Here is a 23,220-nt window from a genome sequence, read left to right on the forward strand (position 1 = left end):
TTACCATGAATTGATTAACGTGGACCCCGACTTAAACAAGTTGAAAAACTTTTTTGGGTGTTACCATTTAGTAGTCAATTGCACGGAATATGTACTGTACTGTGCAATCTACTAGTAAAAGTCTCAATCAATCAATCAAACCTGGGCAAACATGAAAATGTACACTGCTTCGACAATGACGAGGATTTGATTTGATTTTTGATTTTTCTTAAGGATCCCCATTATCTGGTTGCCTCAACAACCCACCAGTCTTCCTGGGGTCCACAATTCAATACAATTACAAGTAAAAGCATATAGTTATAACTACACCATGACACTGACAGAAAACAAACACCTCCATTCAACACCAACACTACCGTGTTCCAAGGGATCACTAAACAAGAGGAATTGTTTTCAGGAGCGCATCCACCTACTTTTATAGAAATTATTGAAACAACATAAAATATTGTTGAACAAGAAAATATGGAACGGAAAAACTTCTGCAACAAAGACCATAAAACAGGATTTGGATAATGATATAGAGCCAGATACCATTTTTTTCTCCCACATCCGTAATAATTGTTTTTATGATATGGATGAACAATATGATAGCAACAGTAAATGTGACAAGAAATGATCAATTATTCATTTCAATTGCAGAAGCTTGTACGCAAATTACAACAGCATGAAGCACTTTCTAGAACAAATCAACAAACCCTTCAAAATGATCGCTGTCACAGAAACACGGAGTGATGATAAACAAAGAATGCATTTTGATCTTTGAAGATATGAACTAAATTACATCAACAGAACCAACAGAAACAGTATGTGATGAAAAACCTGAACTACAAAGTGGTAAAAAACATGTCATTTGTTATTGATAATATCTTAGAATGCATAACCGTTTCAATATATCAAGAAAGAAGCAAAAACATATTCATCAGTTGTATATACAGATCACCTAAGTCAAGTATTGAACCTTTTGAAGACTGGATCAAGGAAAATTTTATGGACATTGGTGATAAAGTAATTTTCTTATGTGGTGACTTCAATATTGACTTATTGAACACTAATAAGCAAAAGTCCATTGATGACTTTATTGATATAATCTATAGCGTCAGTGTATACCCTAAAATAACAAAAGCAGAATCACAGGACACTGTGCCACACTTACTGATACTATTTTTTACTAAGGATAATAATACAAGTGGTCTACTTATAACCAACATCAGTGATCATCTGACAGTTTCACAGTCTATGATGGAAACTACAAGGAGGAGAACATGGAAGACAACAAGACATTTTGAAGACTTTGCACAGAGAAGAGTATGGTTGCTTTAAAAAATGAGCTAGAAAAGCAACATTGGAACAACGTGTACAATTAAAATGATGTTGATGAAGCATATGATAATTGTTTAAACCCGTTCATAATACTTTATGACAAACATTGTCCATGGAAACAACTCAGTAGAAAGCAGATACATAACAATCAACCATGGATGACAAAATGATTACAAAATGCTTGAAATAATACTAATTAAATAAATAAAATGCAATTTATAACACAAATATCTACAGAGGCAGAAAATAAGTAGCATATTACGAACATGTAAAAAGATAATATTACAGTCAATTATTAGACAGGAACAAAAACAATAAGAGAACATTATGGGGCATCCTACATAGCATTATCAAAAATGGCACTGAGAGGGATCCCGATACTTCTCAGAAGGAAACGTAAATAATGACAACATGAAGGAAATAGTTGGAAGCATCAATAAATACTTTGTAAATATTGGACCAAATCTGGAGGAAAGGATCCCAGACTTATTGTCAATTGAGGACTTCAATGACACCATAGATATAAATCCCTACTCAATGTTCCTTAGAATGTGACATAAGAGAAAAATACTTAAAATCGTGAATAATTGCAAATCCAAGACTTCAATCGATTGCCAATAATCAAATGTAAACAATCAAATGTAGTCACTTTTTCTTATAATTTCTGATCTCTCTCTCTCTCTGTGTCCAATACTTGCTGTACATATGTACCAAGTCAGACCTACACTGTTCCAATGTCCTTTTCTCTGATGATGCAATTGTTGATGACTGAAGTGTTGATACCAACCAAACTTAACCCCCCCCCACCCCGCTCCATATCCCACACCCCGGATTGTAAATAATGTAAATAATTCAATTTATATACTGTGATGATTATCTTGTGTGATGACTGTATTATGAAAATAGTATATATCTGTATCATGAATCAATTTAAGTGGACCCCGACTTAAAGAAGTTGAAAAACTTATTCGGGTGTTACCATTTAGTGGTCAATTGTACGGAATATGTACTTCACTGTGCAATCTACTAATAAAAGTTTCAATCAATCAAAAAAAACAAACTTGAAGACAATGCTAAACATGTTACACACGAGCACAAGCCAGGAACAGGCATGCTAATAGTATTCAATAAGTCCATTAACCGACGATAAATGAAAATTAAAGTCGGTAAGTTTTCCAGCGTTGATAATAAGCCATGTGCATGTTTCAAGAGCATTCACGCAGGGCCACTGGCCGGTTAGCATCACACGGTGCCGCTAGTTAGCATGTAGCAGCTAACGTGGATAAAATGAACACTAACCCAAATTCCACCGCACTAATGTGGGAATATTTCAGTTAAAGTTAAAGTACCAATGATTGTCACACACTAGGTGTGGTGAAATGTGTCCTCTGCATTTGACCCATCCCCTTGTTCACCCCCCTAGGAGGTGAGGGGAGCAGTGAGCAGCAGTGGTGGTCGCGCTCGGGAATCATTTTTGGTGATTTAACCCCCAATTCCGGACCACATCATCAGGCCAGGATCTTCAGCTCTCGCTGGATCGGTTCGCAGCCGAGTGTGAAGCGACAGGGATGAGAATCAGCACCTCCAAGTCCGAGTCCATGGTTCTCGCCCGGAAAAGGGTGGGGTGCCATCTCCGGGTTGGAGAGGAGACCCTGCCCCAAGTGGAGGAGTTCAAGTACCTCGGAGTCTTGTTCACGAGTGAGGGAAGAGTGGATCGTGAGATCGACAGGCGGATCGGTGCGGCGTCTTCAGTAATGCGGACGCTGTATCGATCCGTTGTGGTGAAGAAGGAGCTGAGCCGGAAGGCAAAGCTCTCAATTTACCGGTCGATCTACGTTCCCATCCTCACCTATGGTCATGAGCTTTGGGTTATGACCGAAAGGACAAGATCACGGGTACAAGCGGCCAAAATGAGTTTCCTACGCTGGGTGGCGGGGCTCTCCCTTAGAGATAGGGTGAGAAGCTCTGTCATCCGGGAGGAGCTCAAAGTAAAGAATCAGAATCAGAATCAGAATCAGAATCAGCTTTATTGTCATTACGCAAGGTAACGAGATTGAGGCCATTCCATACAGTGCGATGTGTGCATGCTAGAAAAACAATGTGCAAATATATAAAAATATAAAAAATGTAGAAGTGCAATGAATATGGTGTGAAATGAATATATACATAAAAAAAAAAATTAAAAAAAAAAACAAAAAAAAAAAAAAACAGGGTGGTTGGTGGAATGGGTTATTGCACCGAAGAGAAGGCAGTTATGAGGGACAATGGGGCAGTCCGTTCAGGATGGTTATGGCCCTGGGGAAGAAGCTGTTCTTTAGCCTGTTTGTTTTGGTTTTAATGCACCTGTAGCGCTTCCCAGAGGGCAGCAGGTGGAACAGGTCAGAGCCAGGGTGGGTGCTGTCCTTGATGATGGCACTGGCTCTGTTGAGGCAGCGGGAGGTGTAGATGTCCGTCAGAGAGGGGAGAGGGCGCTGGTAAACAGCCGCTGCTCCTCCATATCGAGAGGAGCCAGATGAGGTGGTTCGGGCATCTGGTCAGGATGCCACCCGATCGCCTCCCTCGGGAGGTGTTTATGGCACGTCCGACCGGTAGGAGGCCACGGGGAAGACCCAGGACACGTTGGGAAGACTATGTCTCCCGGCTGGCCTGGGAACGCCTCGGGATCCCCCGGGAAGAGCTGGACGAAGTGGCTGGGGAGAGGGAAGTCTGGGCTTCCCTGCTTAGGCTGCTGCCCCCGCGACCCGACCTCGGATAACCGGAAGAAGATGGATGGATGGATGGATGGATGGATAACCCCCAATTCCAACCCTCGATGCTGAGTGTCAAGCAGGGAGGTAATGGGTCCAATTTTTATAGTCTTTGGTATGAACTCACGACTTACCGATCTCAGGGCGGACACTCAACCACAAGGCCACTGAGTAGCCTTTGGAACCTTTGGAACAAGATGAGACTATCGACACCGAGAAGCCAGTTTGCCGAATGTGCGCGACTACAACAAGGCCCACTTGAAACACAACAGCTCACTTCGCACTCAGTTGGTGAAGAAGCCAGGTGACAGGTCAGTGTAAACAAAACAATGCAAAATAGTGTGCTCTCATAGACATACATCGCCAAAGACATCCTGCCATTTAATACTGTATAAAACTAGTATTTTTAAAGATGCTGTGTTTGTAGGTCAATATATCGTCAATCTGTTAGCCTAGCTAATAGCTAAGCTAACAGCTAAGCTAACTTTGAACAACCTCAACAAATAAGTGCTGAGTAAAGTTTAAGAAGTGTAGATGGAACCATGTAACAGAAGAAAGCATATTTTAACAGAACATTAACAAGTAGATTAATCAGAGTTATAAAGAGAGGATAATACAACAACAACTGTTAGTGTGTCAGCATTTTCACAGTCAGTACATGAAATGTAAGAAGAGGGCAGATTGATCCAGTAATTTGTGGTGTTGATACTTAGGGTAGTATCAGTATATGATCGATACCAGAGTGATTCGGTCGATGTTTTTATATTCTCAAAATCCTTTTTCAGGTGCTAATATTTACAAACTCAGGGGATAATGTCCTAGACTCAGGAGGACTTTGAGGGAAAAAAATAAAACAAAGGATTTAAATTAGTAGTAGATAACAACGTATTTTTCGGACTATAGGGCGCACCGGATAATAAGGTGCACTGCCAATGAATTGTCTATTTTCGATATTTTTTTTTATATATTAGGCGCACCGTATTATAGGATTGAAGGAGTCATATTATTATATATATATATATTTTTTTTTTCTAAATGTAAAACACTTCCTTGTGGTCAAAATGTTGCATAGATTATGTTTTATAGATCATCTTCAAGTCGCTTCCAGATGCACCGTTTTGTGGGCTGTCTTATTTACGTGGCTAACCTTCGGCAGTGTCTTCTCCCCGTCGTCTTTGTTGTAGCGGTGAAGCGTGCAAGGACGGGGGTGGAAGAAGTGTCAAAAGATGCAGCTAACTGTTTTAATGACATTCAGACTTTACTTAAATCAATAACGGAGCAGCATCTACTCATCCCGAAACAACATCATCACCGGAATTGTGTCCCGTGAAAAAACGTTCGACCGGAACTCTAATAACTAAAGTTCCTTGGGTGAATAATGTAAACTCACTACACCGGTATGTTTTAGCGCTTTCATGGCGAGTTTACTGACAGATATAAGTAAGAACTTTACACTACCGTATTTTCCGCACTATAAGGCGCACCTAAAAACCACAAATTTTCTCAAAAGCTGACAGTGCGCCTTATAATCCGGTGCGCCTTATATATGGGTTAATATTAATATTAATTTTCATAAAGTTTCGGTCTCGCAACTACGGTAAACAGCCGCCATCTTTTTTCCCCGTAGAAGAAGAAGAAGCGCGCGGTGCATGCTGGGATATGTGACGTTTCATTTGTGTGTTTATGTAAAGACCCCAAAATGGCTCCTATTAAGTGTGTTGTCTGTCTAATTATAAATAATGCAGACGAGGCGTGTTAACTGAGTTCTCAACGTTTACTCACAGCGTGCTCATAACCACATTCTAACTCCCAGCATACAACAACGCTTCTCAGGGCTACCGCGCATGCTCGTCACTATCGTTGCATGCTGGGTAGTGTAGTTGTTATATTTGCTAGCTCATAACATCACATTAAGAGACACGCTTACGCGCTTAATTCAATACTCGCCGTCATTCCGGGTGGATTGACAAAAGACCTCCAGCCGCTAGATATTGGTGTCAACAGGGCATTCGAAGCTAGACTGCTAACTGCGTGGGAACAGTGGATGACAGAAGGCGAACACACGTGACGTTCACCAAGACAGGGAGACAGCGCCAGACGACATACGCCAACATCTGCCAGTGGATCGTAAATGCCTGGGCAGATATTTCGGTCACAACTGTGGTCCGAGCTTTCCCGGAAGGCAGGATTCACAGAACTGCTGGACAACAGCGACACTGACTCCGATTACTTCGACGAGACGGAGCCGGCCATTTTGGATCCCACATTCGCCCAACTTTTCAATTCGGACACCGAAGGAGAAGAATTCGAGGGATTTATGAATGAAGAATAACTTCAGAAAGTGAGCGCTATGTTTATTTTGTGTGTTGTGACATTAACGTTCGAGCAACATTATGTTGCTATTGCTCTGCACTATTTTGAATTTTACTATGTTTGTGATTGCACATTTGCGTACATTTTGGGAGTGAACAGAGTTGTTAGAACGCTGGTTTTTAATATATTATTAAAGTTTGACTGACCTATCTGACTGTTTTTTTGACATTCTTTTAGCGCAGTTAGATGCGGCTTACAACACGGGGCGGCTTATAGGTGGACAAAGTTTTGAAATATGCCGTTCATTGAAGGCGCGGCTTATAACCCAGGGCGCCTTATGGTGCGGAAAATACGGTACTTTATATTAGAAATGGCAACAGCGTAGGATGAATGTCCCATAACAAGAATAAAGAGAAAAAGAAGAAGCTTATCGACTACGGTGTCGGTACAGACTACAAAGGCGGACAATTTTTCAAGATTTATGCAGATCCCAAATACAGATCAGCAGGTTCCAGAAGGTTAAAAAATGTGCTTTTGCATAATATTGCAAAACAAAACGCCAGATAATATGTCTTACCTTATACACATACCATAATAATACTCGTATGTTGAAGCACATCAAGCGGTGCAGCTTCATAGCTTACTTAGCTTAATCCACGCCTTTATCTCGACTCGTCTTGACTACTGTAATGCCCTGTATGTTGGCATTAGCCAGGCCTCCCTTGCCCGCCTGCAGCTCGTGCAGAACTCTGCTGCTCGTCTGCTAACACAGACCCGCAGACGTGAGCACATCACTCCTATTTTAGCGTCCCTTCACTGGCTCCCTGTGCGTTATCGAATCAATTTTAAACTCCTTTTATTTGTTTTTAAATGTCTAAACAACCTCGCGCCAACCTATCTCTCCGACCTCCTTCAGCCTTACTGCCCCACCCGATCCTTAAGATCAGCCGATCAGCTGCTACTGACGGTCCCTGACACAAGGCTGAAGCTTAGAGGTGACAGAGCTTTCGCCGTTGCTGCTCCCAAGCTCTGGAACGACCTACCTCTGACTGTTAGACAAGCCTCCTCTCTTTCTGTTTTTAAATCTCTCTTAAAAACATACTTTTATTCCATGGCTTTTAACACTGAGTGATATCCATCCTGCAATGGCGCCCCATAATACACCTGTTTTTATGTTTTTATTTATTCTATTTTATCTATTTATTTTTTATCGTGTTCTGTTTGTGTTGTGTTGTGTTTGCTCGGTACTCGTTTTATCTTTTAACCTGTCCATTGTACAGCACTTTGGCTACCCCTGTGGTAAATTTTAAATGTGCTTTATAAATAAAGTTGATCTGATTTGATTTGATTTACCAAAGTCGTACCAAAGCATTTTGATAGATTTTTGTTGCTGTGTGAAATGTTCTATATTCTCAGTGGAACATATAAAATGTCGGTGTTGTTTACTTGAGACATATTGCCATCATAGTGCAGCCTACACATATCTCTTATGTTTGACTGTCATCTACTGGTCACACTTATTATTACACCATGTACCAAATAAAATAGCTATGAGGTCGGTAAGTTCAACCAAATGTATTCCTTACAAGGCGCACTGTCAAGTTTTGAGGGGGGAAAAATGATTTTAAGTGTGCCTTATAGTCCGGAAAATATGGTTATAATACATGTGATTGGTATAAGTATCGACCGATATCACTCATGGATGATTGGCCTTGGAATCGGCAGCATAAAACCCCGATGAAATGTAATGTTGTTATTGTCTATGTCAGCCTTCAAGGCAAAATATTTGATAAAATGTGAGCAGGACTGTACATGCTGCTAACGAGTGCGTGGGTGGTCTTGACCGAAGCCAAAGTCAGACATCCAGGCTGGGCCATCTGGGAGCTGGCAATCCACCTCACCGCCAATTTTCAAAATCAAGCCCGCAAAGCGAGGACAACCACCGCTGAGCAATACCATCTTATTTGCTTGTTATTTTCTGCACTGCCTGCTTTAAAATAGCACACAGCTCCATTTTACTAACCAGAGGACTTACCTCGTTTGTCCAGATTGTGCATCAACTCCTCCTGCTTGATGTCGGCGTGTCCTCCGTAGCCCATCCCGACCCCGTAATCCTCCTGGATCTTCCCGTCGCTCAGTTTGCTGTGCAGCTGGTTGGGGGTGGAGTTCAACGAGCGTCCCACCGGGTCGTCGTCGTCGCAGTCGTAGTCGTCGAGGATGGGCGTCTCCCGGATGGGCACGCCGATGACGGAGCTGCCGTGCTGGTGAGTCCCCCGCGAGCCCCGGTAGCTGTCCCGCCCCTGGGGCCCGAGCAGGACCGAGGGGATGTAGTGGATCTCGTGGGTGGCTTCCGTGCTGGCGCTCTTCTGGGGGATGCGCCGGCGCTTGCACCATCGGTGGCGGGTGTAGAGGACGAGGGTGAAGAGGAGAATGAGAAGGAGCAGAGCGATGAGGCCTCCCTGGGGGAAGATACAACAATACCAATATCAGCATTAAACTACGCAGGATATATATATTTTTTCACAAATATTAATTATTTTAAAATTTAATTCATCTTAGCAAAAAAATTACAAATATTTCCGAAGAATAGTGTACAGTAGGGAAGGGAGTTACATGGTGGATCTCGCATGAGAGGAAGAGGGGAGGTAATCATTTTGGCAATGTAGTCTGCTGAAAATGATGGAAATTGCCACTATACTGTACATAGCAGCGGACCCTGTGGTCAAAGTTGGAATTGCCACAAAACACATTTTCAGTTCAGTTTCAGTTTATTTCGAACATGCATACGATACAATGTAATGCGTCACGCAATTCCAGTTTCATTACAGCACGTCCGAAAAGGAGTAAGAAGAAACAGAGCTTATCTAATCCTACCCCATTTCATATCATAGCAATTTTATTCAATGTCCTTGTTCTCTGTAACATAACAGTGAATAAATAAATAATATACGATAGTAAGCAAACACATATTAAATACATAAATAATAAATAATAATAATAATAATAAATTAAAAAAGGGTTCAATATATTCATCATAATTCTTGTTCTGTGTACTTTGTGAACACTTGTAGTTTGAACAGTTTCTTAAACTGAATCATATCGGTGCTTTGTTTGATTTATTTGCTTAATCCATTCCAACTTTACATTTTTAAGATTTACATTTAAAGTGTAACTCGTCACGTTTCATGTGTCAGGTAAACTGTAACAAATTGGGCCATATTAATCCCTTTCTGACTGTATTTTTTTAAATATTTTTTAAAGGGCTTTAAAGTGTGATGTGGAAACATAATGGTGACATTGGGTTGAATGCAGGACTCTGCCCTGAAGTTGTGTCTTTTTCTACAACAAGTTACAAATATGTTGGGAAGGTGCGGCATCAATACCTGACACAACGCTTGTCATGATCGCTTCAGGAAATAGAGAAGATGTGATGAGATTTGCCTCATTTCCAGCACGAAAGCAAAACTAACGAACTCGGTTCGTGAGCAAAGAAACTGTATAGTCATCTCAATGCCTTACTTATTTATTTATTTGCATACAATGTACAATACTACATTTGTATTTAGATAAATATCTTATTCATGACACAAGTTTTAAGTTTGCACCTTATTTATTTGTATTTTTTTTACTACTATTTAATGATTGTTGGTCTCTTTATGGAGATGATTTATTTGCATGCAATGTGCAATGCTACATTTGTGTTTAAAAAAGTATATTATTCAAACAGAATTATTGCCTCCCAGAGGAACGTCTTAAGTTAGTTATTTGAAAAATGATTAAAAAAAAATATATATATATATATATATATATATATATATATATATATATATATATATATATATATATATATATATATATATATAAAAAAATATATATATATATATATTTTTTTTTTTATTTTTTATTTTTTATTTTTTTAAATTTTATTATAAAAAAATATTAAAAAACAAAATAAATACATACATACAACAATTAATTATTACATACAAAGTACAAATTATGTCTGGTCTAAAAAGAACAACATTATACAAATTAGAATTGTGTCACTTTCTTCAGGCTTCTAATTGGCTAAAACTGCCAAAATAAAAATTAAAAATGTGACACAAAGGAACTTTCCAGATAATTTTGTTTTGTCTCCTATGTGAACGATGGGAACTGTTTAGCAGGTGCTAGTCGTCGTTTCTTGAGCCGTTCTCACTCATGCAACTTAAGAAAATAAAAGTTAATTGATTTCAGGATCAATCAAGACAAATAGACCAATCAAAGGCTAAGGATGTTTGTGCAGTTCATCTTTTGATTAGAGAGTGAATCAGTAACACAAACCCCGTTTCCATATGAGTTGGGAAATTGTGTTGGATGTAAATATAAACGGAATACAATGATTAGCAAATCCTTTTCAACCCATATTCAATTGAATGCACTACAAAGACAAGATATTTGATGTTCAAACTCATAAACTTTTTTTTTTTTTTTTGCAAATAATAATGAACTTGGAATTGCATGGCTGCAACACGTGCCAAAGTAGTTGGGAAAGGGCATGTTCACCACTGTGTTACATGGCCTTTCCTTTTAACAACACTCAGTAAATGTTTGGGAACTGAGTAGACACATTTTTTAAGCTTCTCAGGTGGAATTTTTTCCCATTCTTGCTTGATGTACAGCTTAAGTTGTTCAACAGTCCGGGGGTCTCCGTTGTGGTATTTTAGGCTTCATAATGCGCCACACATTTTCAATGGGAGACAGGTCTGGACTACAGGCATGCCAGTCTAGTACCCGCACTCTTTTACTATGAAGCCACGTTGATGTAACTCGTGGCTTGGCATTGTCTTGCTGAAATAAGCAGGGGCGTCCATGGTAACGTTGCTTGGATGGCAACATATGTTGCTCCAAAACCTGTATGTACCTTTCAGCATTAATGGCGCCTTCACAGATGTGTAAGTTACCCATGCCTTGCCATCACAGATGCTGGCTTTTTAACTTTGCGCCTATAACAATCTGCATGGTTCTTTTCCTCTTTGGTCCAGAGGACACGACGTCCACAGTTTCCAAAAACAATTTGAAATGTGGACTCGTCAGACCACAGAACACTTTTCCACTTTGTATCAGTCCATCTTAGATGAGCTCAGGCCCAGCGAAGCCAACGGCGTTTCTGGGTGTTGTTGATAAACAGTTTTCGCCTTGCATCGGAGAGTTTTAACTTGCACTTACAGATGTAGCGACCAACTGTAGTTACTGACAGTGGGTTTCTGAAGTGTTCCTGAGCCCATGTGGTGATATCCTTTACACACTGATGTCGCTTGCTGATGCAGTACAGCCTGAGGGATCGAAGCTCACGGGCTTAGCTGCATATGTGCAGTGATTTCTCCAGATTCTCTGAACCCTTTGATGACATTATGGATTGAGATGGTGAAATCCCTAAATTCCTTGCAATAGCTGGTTGAGAAAGGTTTTTCTTAAACTGTTCAACAATTTGCTCACGCATTTGTTGACAAAGTGGTGACCCTCGCCCCATCCTTGTTTGTGAATGACTGAGCATTTCATGGAATCTACTTTTATACCCAATCATGGCACCCACCTGTTCCCAATTTGCCTGTTCACCTGTGGGATGTTCCAAATAAGTGTTTGATGAGCATTCCTCAACTTTATCAGTATTTATTGCCACCTTTCCCAACTTCTTTGTCACGTGTTGCTGGCATCAAATTCTAAAGTTAATGATTATTTGCAAAAAAAAAAAAATGTTTATCAGTTTGAACATCAAATATGTTGTCTTTGTAGCATATTCAACTGAATATGGGTTGAAAATGATTTGCAAATCATTGTATTCCGTTTATATTTACATCTAACACAATTTCCCAACTCATATGGAAACGGGGTTTGTATGTTGAAATGTGAATATGTCCCTCGGTGTGTGTTCATGACCAGGTTGGGTCATACCATGTTCATAAATGGTGATGATTAGTCCCAGATCCAAACCAGTTAAGAACTTACCGGTCTAAACATTTTTATATGCTACAGAAAAAAAAGCTACTTAGTTCAATCAGCATTTTTTTTTACCAGCTCAACCTGAAAATAATGAGAGAAGATCCACACATGAGAAATGTGCTGCATTTTCTCTTTGCTTTGTAGTGCAGGTGTATCTGATATTCATTGCTTATGCAAAGTCAAGGCTCCTAAATGTAGTCACACAAGATCAATGTCTTGCAATTTCCTCGCTTATTTTACACTCTTTTTTTTTTTCCTCTTCTTCTGCCAATTTTTGAGTCCAGGAAATTCATGTGGAGCATCGCATTTCTCCACGGTTCATTCAATATCTCACCATCACAAAAACATCAACAACAGTGTGTCATTCATGCACCGGGCTGGACGATAAAGGAAATCCATACGCTCTTATAGAGGAGCAGAAAGAAAGGGAAGGCATGACTTGTTCTTTGGACTAGAGGGATGAGAAAAGATGGCGGTCATCTTTTATCTGGATTCGTTCTACTCCACAGTGGAAAACCTCCGAGGATATTCCGGTTGAGATAATTACTACATTATGATGATATACATTTGTCACTGTGAGATGGCAGTGTTATTGTAGAAAAACAATTTGTAATTGGTGTCTATATCAGTGGTTATTAACCTTGTTGGAGGTACCGAACCCCACCAGTTTCATATGCGCATTCACCGAACCCTTCTTTAGTGAAAAATTAAATGTTTTTTTTCAAATTCAAGACAAAGTTATATGTTTTTGGTAACACTTCAGTATGGGGAACATATTCTAAGTAACAAAGACTTAATTTAGAGTTTTTTGGACACTAGGGGAACACATTCTAAGTAGCAAAGACTTACTTTAGAGTTATTTGGTTAGGGTTAGGGTTAGGGTTGTAATAAGGCCATGCCAAATAAGGCATTAATAAATACTTAATAATGACTAGTTAAGAGCCAATATGTTACTAATTTGCATGTTAATAAGCAACTAATTAATGGTGAATATGTTCCCCATACTAAAGTGTTACCATGTTTTATTACTGGTGCACAAAATGAACCGTGCATGAACATCACCTTGTTCAAAGAACAAAACCAACACAGTGCATAAACTCACAACAAATTACACACCTGCAAATCAGTCTGACTTCTGTTGTTGCCATATCCGTAATACGCCGATAGGAAGAAGTTTGTATTTACATGATGAGTCGGGTGTGTCTTGACCTCCGCCGAACCCCTGAGCCCGACTCACCGAACCCCTAGAGTTCGATCGAACCCAGGTTAAGAACCACTAATCTATATATATATATATATATATATATATATATATATATATATATATATATATATATATATATGTGTGTGTGTGTGTGTGTGTGTGTGTGTGTGTGTGTGTGTGTGTGTGTGTGTGTGTGTGTGTGATCAGATCTATCTGTCTATGTTCAAATATGTGTGTGTGTGTGTTCAAATGTGTGTGTCTATGTTAAGATATGTATGAGTTTGCAAACAAAAATATATGTCGGTTTTGTAATTGTTGTGTCTTTGTTTAGATGTGTGACTGTGTTTAAATGTGTGTGTGTGTAAACAGAAATGTGTCTGTATGTGTTCTAATTTGTGTGGAAAAAAATATATGTCTGTCCATGTTCTCATTTGTGTGTTCGTGTTTAGATTTGTGTGTGTAAGCACAAACTTTGTTGGTCCATGTTTTAATTTGTGTGTCCGTCTTTTTATTTGTGTGTCTGTGTTGAGATTTGTGTGAGTAAACAAAAACGCGCGTGTTTGTATTCTAGTTTGTGTGTTTGTGTTTAGATGTGTGTGTGTAAACAAAACAATGTGTCTGTCCATGTTCTAATGTCTGTCTGTCATTTGATTTGTTTTTGTGTTTAGATTTGTGTGAGTAAAAAAACATGTATGTATGAATTACAATGTGTGTGTTTGTGTTTAGATGTGTGTGCAAACAAAAACATGTATGTCCGTATTGTAGTTTGTGTTTAGATGTGTGTGTGTAAACAAAACAATATGTCTGCCTGTGTTGTAATTTGTGTCTGTCATTCGATTTGTTTGTTGTGTTAAGATTTTCGTGAGTGAACAAAACATATTAGGGCTGCAACTAACGATTAATTTGATAATCGATTAATCTGTCGATTATTACTTCGATTAATCGATTATTAATCGGATAAAAGAGACAAACTATATTTCTATCCTTTCCAGTATTTTATTGAAAAAAACAGCATACTGGCACCATACTTATTTTCATTATTGTTTCTCAGCTGTTTGTACATGTTGAAGTTTATAAATAAAGGTTTACAAAAAAAAATTAAAAAAAATATAAAAATGCTTCTGCGCATGCGCATAGCATATATTCAACGAATCGATGACTAAATTAATCGCCAACTATTTTTATAATCGATTTTAATCGATTTAATCGATTAGTTGTTGCAGCCCTAAAAATAAGTTTGTCCGTATTCTAGTTTGTGTGTTTGTGTTTAGGTTTGTGTGTGTTAACAAAACAATATGTATGTCTGTGTTCTAATTTGTGTCTGTCATTAGATTTGTTTTTGTGATTATATTTGTGTGATTAAAAAAAACATGTATGTATTTATTCCAATTTGTGTGTTTGTGTTTAGATTTGTGTGAGTAAACAAAAAACATGCATGTCCATATTTTAGTCTGTGTGTTTGTGTTTAGATGTGTGTGTGTAAACAAAACAAAATGTCTGTCCGTGTTCTAATTTGTGTCTGTCCTTAGATTTGTTTTTGTGTTTAGATTTGTGTGAGTAAAAAAAATATGTATGTTACTAATGTACTAATAAGCAATAAGGGTTAGGGTTAGGGTTAGTTAACCCTTGTTAATGGCTTACTGGTTGTATAATAAGGCCATGCAGAATAAGGCATTAATAAGTACTTAATAATGACTAATTAAGAGCCAATATGTTACTAATTTGCATGTTAATAAGCAACTAATTAATGGTGAATATGTGTTCCCCATACGAAAGTGTTACCATATTTAATGTTTGCTGCATGCACATACTTGCCTCTCAATCAATAAAAAAATATATATAATAGAATACAGTCATGATCAAACATTTAATCATTTAATGATACTCAAAATTTGACATATAAAATTAAATATACCGTATTTTTCGGACTATAAGTCGCAGTTTTTTTCATAGTTTGGCCGGGCTCCAGTGTGCCTTATATACGTTTTTTTTTCCTTCTTTATTATGCATTTTCGGCAGGTGCGACTTATACTCTGGTGCGACTTATACTCCGAAAAATACGGTACATATTTTTTTCTGAAAAAAAATAAAACATTTTGTAAAGTAAATCTGAACAGCCGATATGGGCATATGCATCAACTATATGATTTGCCTGAGAAGCTGGACAGGACAAAAAATAAATAAATAAAAATAAAAATAAAAATAAAAATAAAAATAAAAATAAAAATAAAAATAAAAATAAAAATAAAAATAAAAATAAAAATAAAAATAAAAATAATAAAAAATTGTACCCCAAAAGGGACAAGCGGTAAAAAATGGATGGAAGGACGGATGTTGCATTGACTTGAAATTTCCCGCACACTACAAAACACCCCAGTGTAACTATAGGATGTTTGACTGAATCACTTTGAAATTGGGTGAAAACCTTTGGGGGCCTCTGAAAGTTGAGCAGGATTGGCTGAAAAACATGGGCCACCGTCAAGCAAAACAACTTAGCGCCGGCCATTTTTCTAATGATTCTGTATCTGACGCTCGAATGCCTTCCGAAACAATGTGAGCACCACCACAGCGGGGCACGACGATGGTGATTTACAAGAGTGCTTCAAGAGATGTCCTACTAATGTCCACATGACTACTGCACATTAGTACAACAGGTCCTACATTGCTGACATATTGCTGTGACATACATTTGTAACATGTTAAATCAGAATGTGCGCACAAAACCGCCGATGAGGCATTTTTCCCCTCACTCTCACACACACAAATAAGTCATAAATAACACCTGGGGGTCATTCGTCACAACATTTAAAATTAAATTTTATATGGAAAAACAAACACCGCCGCCCCTCCGCCCTACTCCCAACTCACCGGACGTCCATAAATCACGCTACGCCGAGAAGGAAGGCGGCCCGAAGAAGTACGTTCATTAATCTTCTGGAGGACGGCGGCTTCTTCAAAGCTGCCGCATCGCTAACTCCCATAACTTCCATATGCATCCCCCTCCCCGCTATATGATTATGGAAGGTTCGATAGAGCAGCAGCAGCATGACAATGAAGAGACACCGGAAAGCAAGACTGAAAATATTTGCATTGGATTCCTTCTGTTCCTCGTATTGCAGAGCAATACTGACACTCTGTTTTCACTACTTTATATTTATTATGTGTTGGCCGCGTGACCAAATCACGAGGCAGTTATCGTTACAGTCCGTCACTTAAAGCTGCAGTCTGTCGGCAAAAAACGACCAGGCAAAACATTTAAACTAAAGCAAATATCAGAGAATCAGCACCTCCAAGTCTGAGTCCATGGTTCTCGCCCGGAAAAGGGTGGAGTGCCATCTCCGGGTTGCGGAGGAGACCCTGCCCCAAGTGGAGGAGTTCAAGTACCTCGGAGTCTTGTTCACGAGTGAGGGAAGAGTGAATCGTGAGATCGACAGGCGGATCGGTGCGGCGTCTTCAGTAATGCGGACGCTGTATCGATCCGTTGTGGTGAAGAAGGAGCTGAGCCGGAAGGCAAAGCTCTCAATTTACCGGTCGATCTACGTTCCCATCCTCACCTATGGTCATGAGCTTTGGGTTATGACCGAAAAGACAAGATCACGGGTACAAGCGGCCGAAATGAGTTTCCTCCGCCGGGTGGCAGGGCTCTCCCTTAGAGATAGGGTGAGAAGCTCTGTCATCCGGGGGGAGTTCAAAGTAAAGCCGCTGCTCCTCCACATGGAGAGGAGCCAGATGAGGTGGTTCGGGCATCTGGTCAGGATGCCACCCGATCGCCTTCCTCGGGAGGTGTTTAGGGCACGTCCGACCGATAGGAGGCCACGGGGAAGACCCAGGACACGTTGGGAAGACTATGTCTCCCGGCTGGCCTGGGAACGCCTCGGGATCCCCCGGGAGGAGCTGGACGAAGTGGCTGGGGAGAGGAAAGTCTGGGCTTCCCTGCTTAGGCTGCTGCCCCCGCGACACGACCTCAGATAAGCGGAAGAAGATGGATGGATGGAAATATCAGAGTTTTGGTTTTGATCTGTGGCGGAATCAAGAACAACATACCGTAATAATCCGGACTATAGAGCGCATCGGTATATAAACCGCATCCTGGGCATGACGTTAAAGTGCATCCGGCAGTGGAGGCTCCTCTAAAGGGTCTTGGGGCACTAGGAGGTTAACCCCTTTACTACTGTTACCCCAGGTGGCCCCTGGCAAAGGCCTAGTACCTGACTGCCCTATAGCCAGGGATACGGTGAAGACCTCAACGGCGAGCAGGCGGAAGACGGTAGATTCAAGAACTACCACAACGGCTGCGATGGCGGAAGAAGACACCCCCACGTCCATGTGGGCCCAGTTATGGGGAAATAACAACCCAAGACCTCAACGGTAGAACAGGCGAAGGATGATTGCTAACCCTATGGAGCGTCACAACGGCTGGGATGGCGGATGAAGGCTGCAGCAGAAAAGGGTCCCCAGTCGTCTTGGACTCCATGCCACTGGACCCTGACCAGGATCTGTCAAGGATCGTGTGGTGACTATCTGTGGACCAGTCTCCCCACGTTAAACAAAGTCACGCACAGGCATCCTCCATAAAGGGATACACCCCTACCAGGAGGATCGTCATACTCGCTTCGAGTGACCGCCGATGATGATGAAGCCGCACCCACTAAATTTTAGAAGAAAAAAAAAATATGTTCCATATGTTAGCCGCACTGGACTATAAACCGCAGGTATATATACAGTTGTGGTCAAAAGTTTTCATACACTTGTAAAGATAATAATGTCATGGCTGTCTTGAGTTTCCAATATTTTCTACAACTCTTATTTTTTTTATGATACAGTGATTGGAGCACATACTTGTTGGTCACAAAAAACATTCATGAAGTTTGGTTCTTTTATGAATGTATTATGGGTCTACTGAAAATGTGAGCAAATCTGCTGGGTCAAAAGTATACATACAGCAATGTTAATATTTGGTTACATGTCCCTTGGCAAGTTCCACTGCAATAAGACACTTTTGGTAGCCATCCACAAGCTTCTGGTTGAATTTTTGACCACTCCTCTTGACAAAATTGGTGCAGTTCAGCTAAATGTGTTGGTTTTCTGACATGGACTTGTTTCTTCAGCATTGTCCACACGTTTAAGTCAAGACTTTGGGAAAGCCATTCTAAAACCTTCATTCTAGCCTGATTTAGCCATTCCTTTACCACTTTTGACGTGTGTTTGGGGTCATTGTCCTGTTGGAACACCCAACTGCGCCCAAGACCCAACCTCCGGGCTGATGATTGTAGGTTGTCCTGAAGAATTTGGAGGTAATCCTCCTTTTTCATTGTCCCATTTACTCTATGTAAAGCACCAGTTCTATTGGCAGCAAAACAAGCCCAGAGCATAACACTACCACCACCATGTTTGACGGTAGGTTTGGGGTTCCTGTGATAAAAGGCCTCACCTTTTTTCTTTCAAATATATTGCTGGGTTTTGTGGCCAAACAGCTCAATGTGTGTTTCATCTGACCACAGAACTTTCCTTCAGAAGGTCTAATCTTTGTCCATGTGATGTCAGATGAAACACAAATTGAGCTGTTTGGCCACAGTGGTAAAGGAATGGCTAAATCAGGATACAATTAAGGTTTTGAATGGCCTTCCCAAACGTGTGGACAGATCTGCTCACATTTTCAGTAGACCCATAATAAATTCATAAAAGAACCAAACTTCATGAATGTTTTTTGTGACCAACAAGTATGTGCTCCAATCACTCTATCACAAAAAAATAGGAGTTGTAGAAATTATTGGAAACTCAAAAGAGAGACATGACATTATGTTCTTTACAAGTGTATGTAAACTTTTGACCACGACTGTATACACCAGCTCTCCTTGACCACATGGTTGTTTATTAAGTTACTAGGTATAAATCCCTCCATCATTTTCCAGAAGGCCTTATCTTTGTCCATGTGATGTCAGATGAAACAAAAATTGAGCTGTTTGGCCCCCCAAAAAATTGATTTACATTTAAATATACATTGTTTATGTATTCCGATTCTAAATCGAGTCTCAATTTTTGAGAACCAATTAAAAAAAAAGAAGGTTTTTTCTTTATTTTTAAATTAAAATAAATAAAAAAATAAGGATACATTTTCAAAAAAACAAAAATAGTATTATTATTTGGACTGATGATTTAAATTGTTGGGCGGTTTTCCTTTTTTAGTATTGTATTTATTAAGTACTATATTTGTATGGTTTAATTGTTTTTTGTAAAACTAGGATTGCGTTCCATTGTTTTTATTAGATTGATTTAATCCTAAGATTTATGTATAATAAAGTTAGAAAATGTTATTTTTAAAAAGACGTTTTTAGGCCATCATTGGGCGTATAAGTCGTTTATAATACGCAACCTACAGTAGGGATGGATACAACTCCCATCTGAACCGATATGGCACCAATTCCAGGTACCTGGGAATCGTTACCGGCACTCAACGGTACCTATTTCCGGTACTTTTGTGTGTTAGTAAATATTAATTGTTTTTGAAAATACAATCTCATTTTTATTGCAACATTTAAAAGTGAGCTGATTGTCTGAATGTCATATATTGATTTGTTATTAAATATCTGAGTCAATTCTCTGTTGCCATTGAAAATTACAACATCACCTAGAGACAGTTTGGCTAAGGATGCTCTCAGTGCTGCTGGAGTGAAGGAAAAGTGTTAGCGTTTGAAATGTATACTGAAAATGGCATATCACAGTTAATGTGACCAAAATCATTAGCCTTATTATGTTCGCAATACTGTTGAGTGTGCTCAAAAAGCACTTATAGACACACGGAAATATTTAATTTGTTTTAAAAACTGAAATAAGTACACACACTTTTAGAAAAGCAACTATTTTGCAAGTTTTGTCTTTCTTATGCCTCACTGATAGTGTTTTAGTCTTACTATTTTATATGTCTGAATGTCAAAGTCTCTGTTGCTTTCAATATTGGTTTGTGTAAAATGTGTGTTGCAAATAATATCTGTCACTATTTCTGACAGGCGTACTCGTCTTTGGTTGTGCTACTCTGTTCAGCGGTCCCTGAACGCACCATAAAAACACCTTTGTGTCGTATCCTTCTGAGTGTATTTCAATCATTCTGTGCTATGACAGCACAGCTTGTAGGTTCAATGTGCACAATTGAATATATGTGTTGCTCAAACAGGAATGTGTTTATATGAGTTAAGTTTGGGGTATATAATTTCTAAATGGGGAAAGACGTTAACACCTCTTGCCTGTCATTTTAATATAAAACAGTCAACCTAACCGTCAAGAGTTTTACTGCAGTTATCATTAATACCGTTTATTGCTACATCCAAAGTTAGCCGAGTCTGCAACTGGACATGACGTGAATTTTGAGGGGCCTGGCGAGATTTGGTCCCTGCCAAAAAAAGTACCGGATTCGGTACTGTCGGAGGCAGATATTTACATATATCCATATTTTAGTGTTACTTATTTACTTTCATAGTCATATTACAAAACAGCTAGTGTTCTTCCATTTGTTCTCTTTTGGTTGTCTGCAAGTGTTGTGTGCCAGCCTTGTAGCTTGGGAATGTGGGGAGGAGTCCTCTCTGCTTTTCGTCTCTTTCTGGTTATCCTCAAGTCCACTATGAGTTACCTTGACTTTAGGAATGCAGGGAGTTGCTATAACTCCTTCTCTTATCTGTTCCTGTGTCCAGCTGAGAAGGACATTGGGCATGTGTTCGGTCTGGAGGGAGGGAGAACGAGGGTGGGGGCGAGAGATACATTATAGAAGAGAAGTTTTTTCGTATGTTAGATTAGACCATTTTAGCTGCGCTAGTGAATGCTTCTGTACTGGAATTGGTCTCACGTTTATTTCCAAGGCTTTGGAAATAAATTACAAAATACCTATTCTGTCTCTGGTGGTCCTTCTTACTCAACTTATATGTCATCAAAATAACTTGGGAGTGACCAGCAATTTAAATTCCCTGGGAGGAACATTTGGTCTGAACGCAACAGTACTTTTCCCGAAGGTAACCTGTTTTGAAAAAATGTTATGATAACGCACATACACAATAATATATTACGAGAATTGTGTCAAATCGTCACTCAAAGAATCAGAATCAAATCGAATTGTGAGGTCCCCAAAGATCGCCACCTTTAGTGTAAACTGTGTGGGGATTTAGTACCAAATGTCTTTAACTGAAAAATCTGATTACCGTATTTTCCGGACCATAGGGCGCACCAAATTTATAAGGCGCACTGCCGATGAGCGGGTCTAGTCAGTTTTTTTTTTTGGTTTTTTTTCATACAAAAGGCGCACCAGGTTATAGGGCCCATTAAAGGGGTCATTGTGGAGGGGGGTGTGGTCCAGCTGGCAGGTGAGTAGATTGCCCAGCTGGGGATGGTTATCTAATCACCTGTCTCCTTTATCAGCAGCGTCTGAGGCCATGAGGGGGAGCGCTGATGAGAGCAGACGAAAAACCCCATACGAGCGAGAAGGAGGCCGCTGGCGAGACAGCCCTGAACATTATAAAATATAAAAATAAAGACTTGTTCAACCTTGTACTTCGGGCTGACGAAGATTCTGTCGGTCCCAGGAGAACCCACCACGCAGGAGACTTCCACAGTCATATTATTATTACAAACCCCGTTTCCATATGAGTTGGGAAATTGTATTAGATGTAAATATAAACGGAATACAATGATTTGCTAATCATTTTCAATCCATATTCAGTTGAATATGCGACTAAGACAAGATATTTGATGTTCAAACTCATAAACTTTTTTTTTTTTTTGCAAATAATAATTAACTTAGAATTTCATGGCTGCAACACGTGCCAAAGTAGTTGGGAAAAGGCATGTTCACCACTGTGTTACATGGCCTTTCCTTTTAAAAACACTCAGTAAACGTTTGGGAACTGAGGAGACACATTTTTTAAGCTTCTCAGGTGGAATTTTTTCCCATTCTTGCTTGATGTACACCTTAAGTTGTTCAACAGTCCGGGGGTCTCCGTTGTGGTATTTTAGGCTTCATAATGCGCCACACATTTTCAATGGGAGACAGGTCTGACTACAGGCAAGCCAGTTTAGTACCCGCACTCTTTTACTATGAAGCCACGTTGATGTAACACGTGGCTTGGCATTGTCTTGCTGAAATAAGCAGGGGCGTCCATGGTAACGTTGCTTGGTTGGCAACATGTGTTGCTCCAAAACCTGTATGTATCTTTCAGCATTAAAGGCGCCTTCACAGATGTGTAAGTTACCCATGTATTGGGCACTAATACACCCCCATACCATCACAGATGCTGGCTTTTCAACTTTGTTCCTATAACAATCCGGATGGTTCTTTTCCTCTTTGGTCCGGAGGACACGACATCCACAGTTTCCAAAGAACAATTTGAAATGTGGACTCGTCAGACCACAGAACACTTTTCCACTTTGTATCAGTCCATCTTAGATGAGCTCAGGCCCAGCGAAGCCGACGGTGTTTCTGGGTGTTGTTGATAAACAGTTTTCGCCTTGCATAGGAGAGTTTTAACTTGCACTTACAGATGTAGCGACCAACTGTAGTTACTGACAGTGGGTTTTTGAAGTGTTCCTGAGCCCATGTGGTGATATCCTTTACACACTGATGTTGCTTGTTGATGCAGTACAGCCTGAGGGATCGAAGGTCACAGGCTTAGT

The 23,220-nt window shown here is 39.8% G+C and overlaps 1 protein-coding gene across 2 annotated transcripts in view; it reads right to left on the minus strand.

Moving 5' to 3' along the window:
* Positions 1-23,220, minus strand: part of LOC133574886 (astrotactin-2) — a 752,799-nt gene that overhangs the window by 492,713 nt on the left and 236,866 nt on the right. For both annotated transcript variants that reach the window (XM_061927222.1, XM_061927221.1), the window contains exon 3: positions 8,416-8,839. In XM_061927222.1, the coding sequence (XP_061783206.1) occupies positions 8,416-8,839 (424 nt within the window). The remainder of the gene's footprint in view (positions 1-8,415; positions 8,840-23,220) is intronic.

Source organism: Nerophis lumbriciformis, linkage group LG32, assembly GCF_033978685.3.
Source record: "Nerophis lumbriciformis linkage group LG32, RoL_Nlum_v2.1, whole genome shotgun sequence".
NCBI classification, from domain to species: domain Eukaryota; kingdom Metazoa; phylum Chordata; class Actinopteri; order Syngnathiformes; family Syngnathidae; genus Nerophis; species Nerophis lumbriciformis.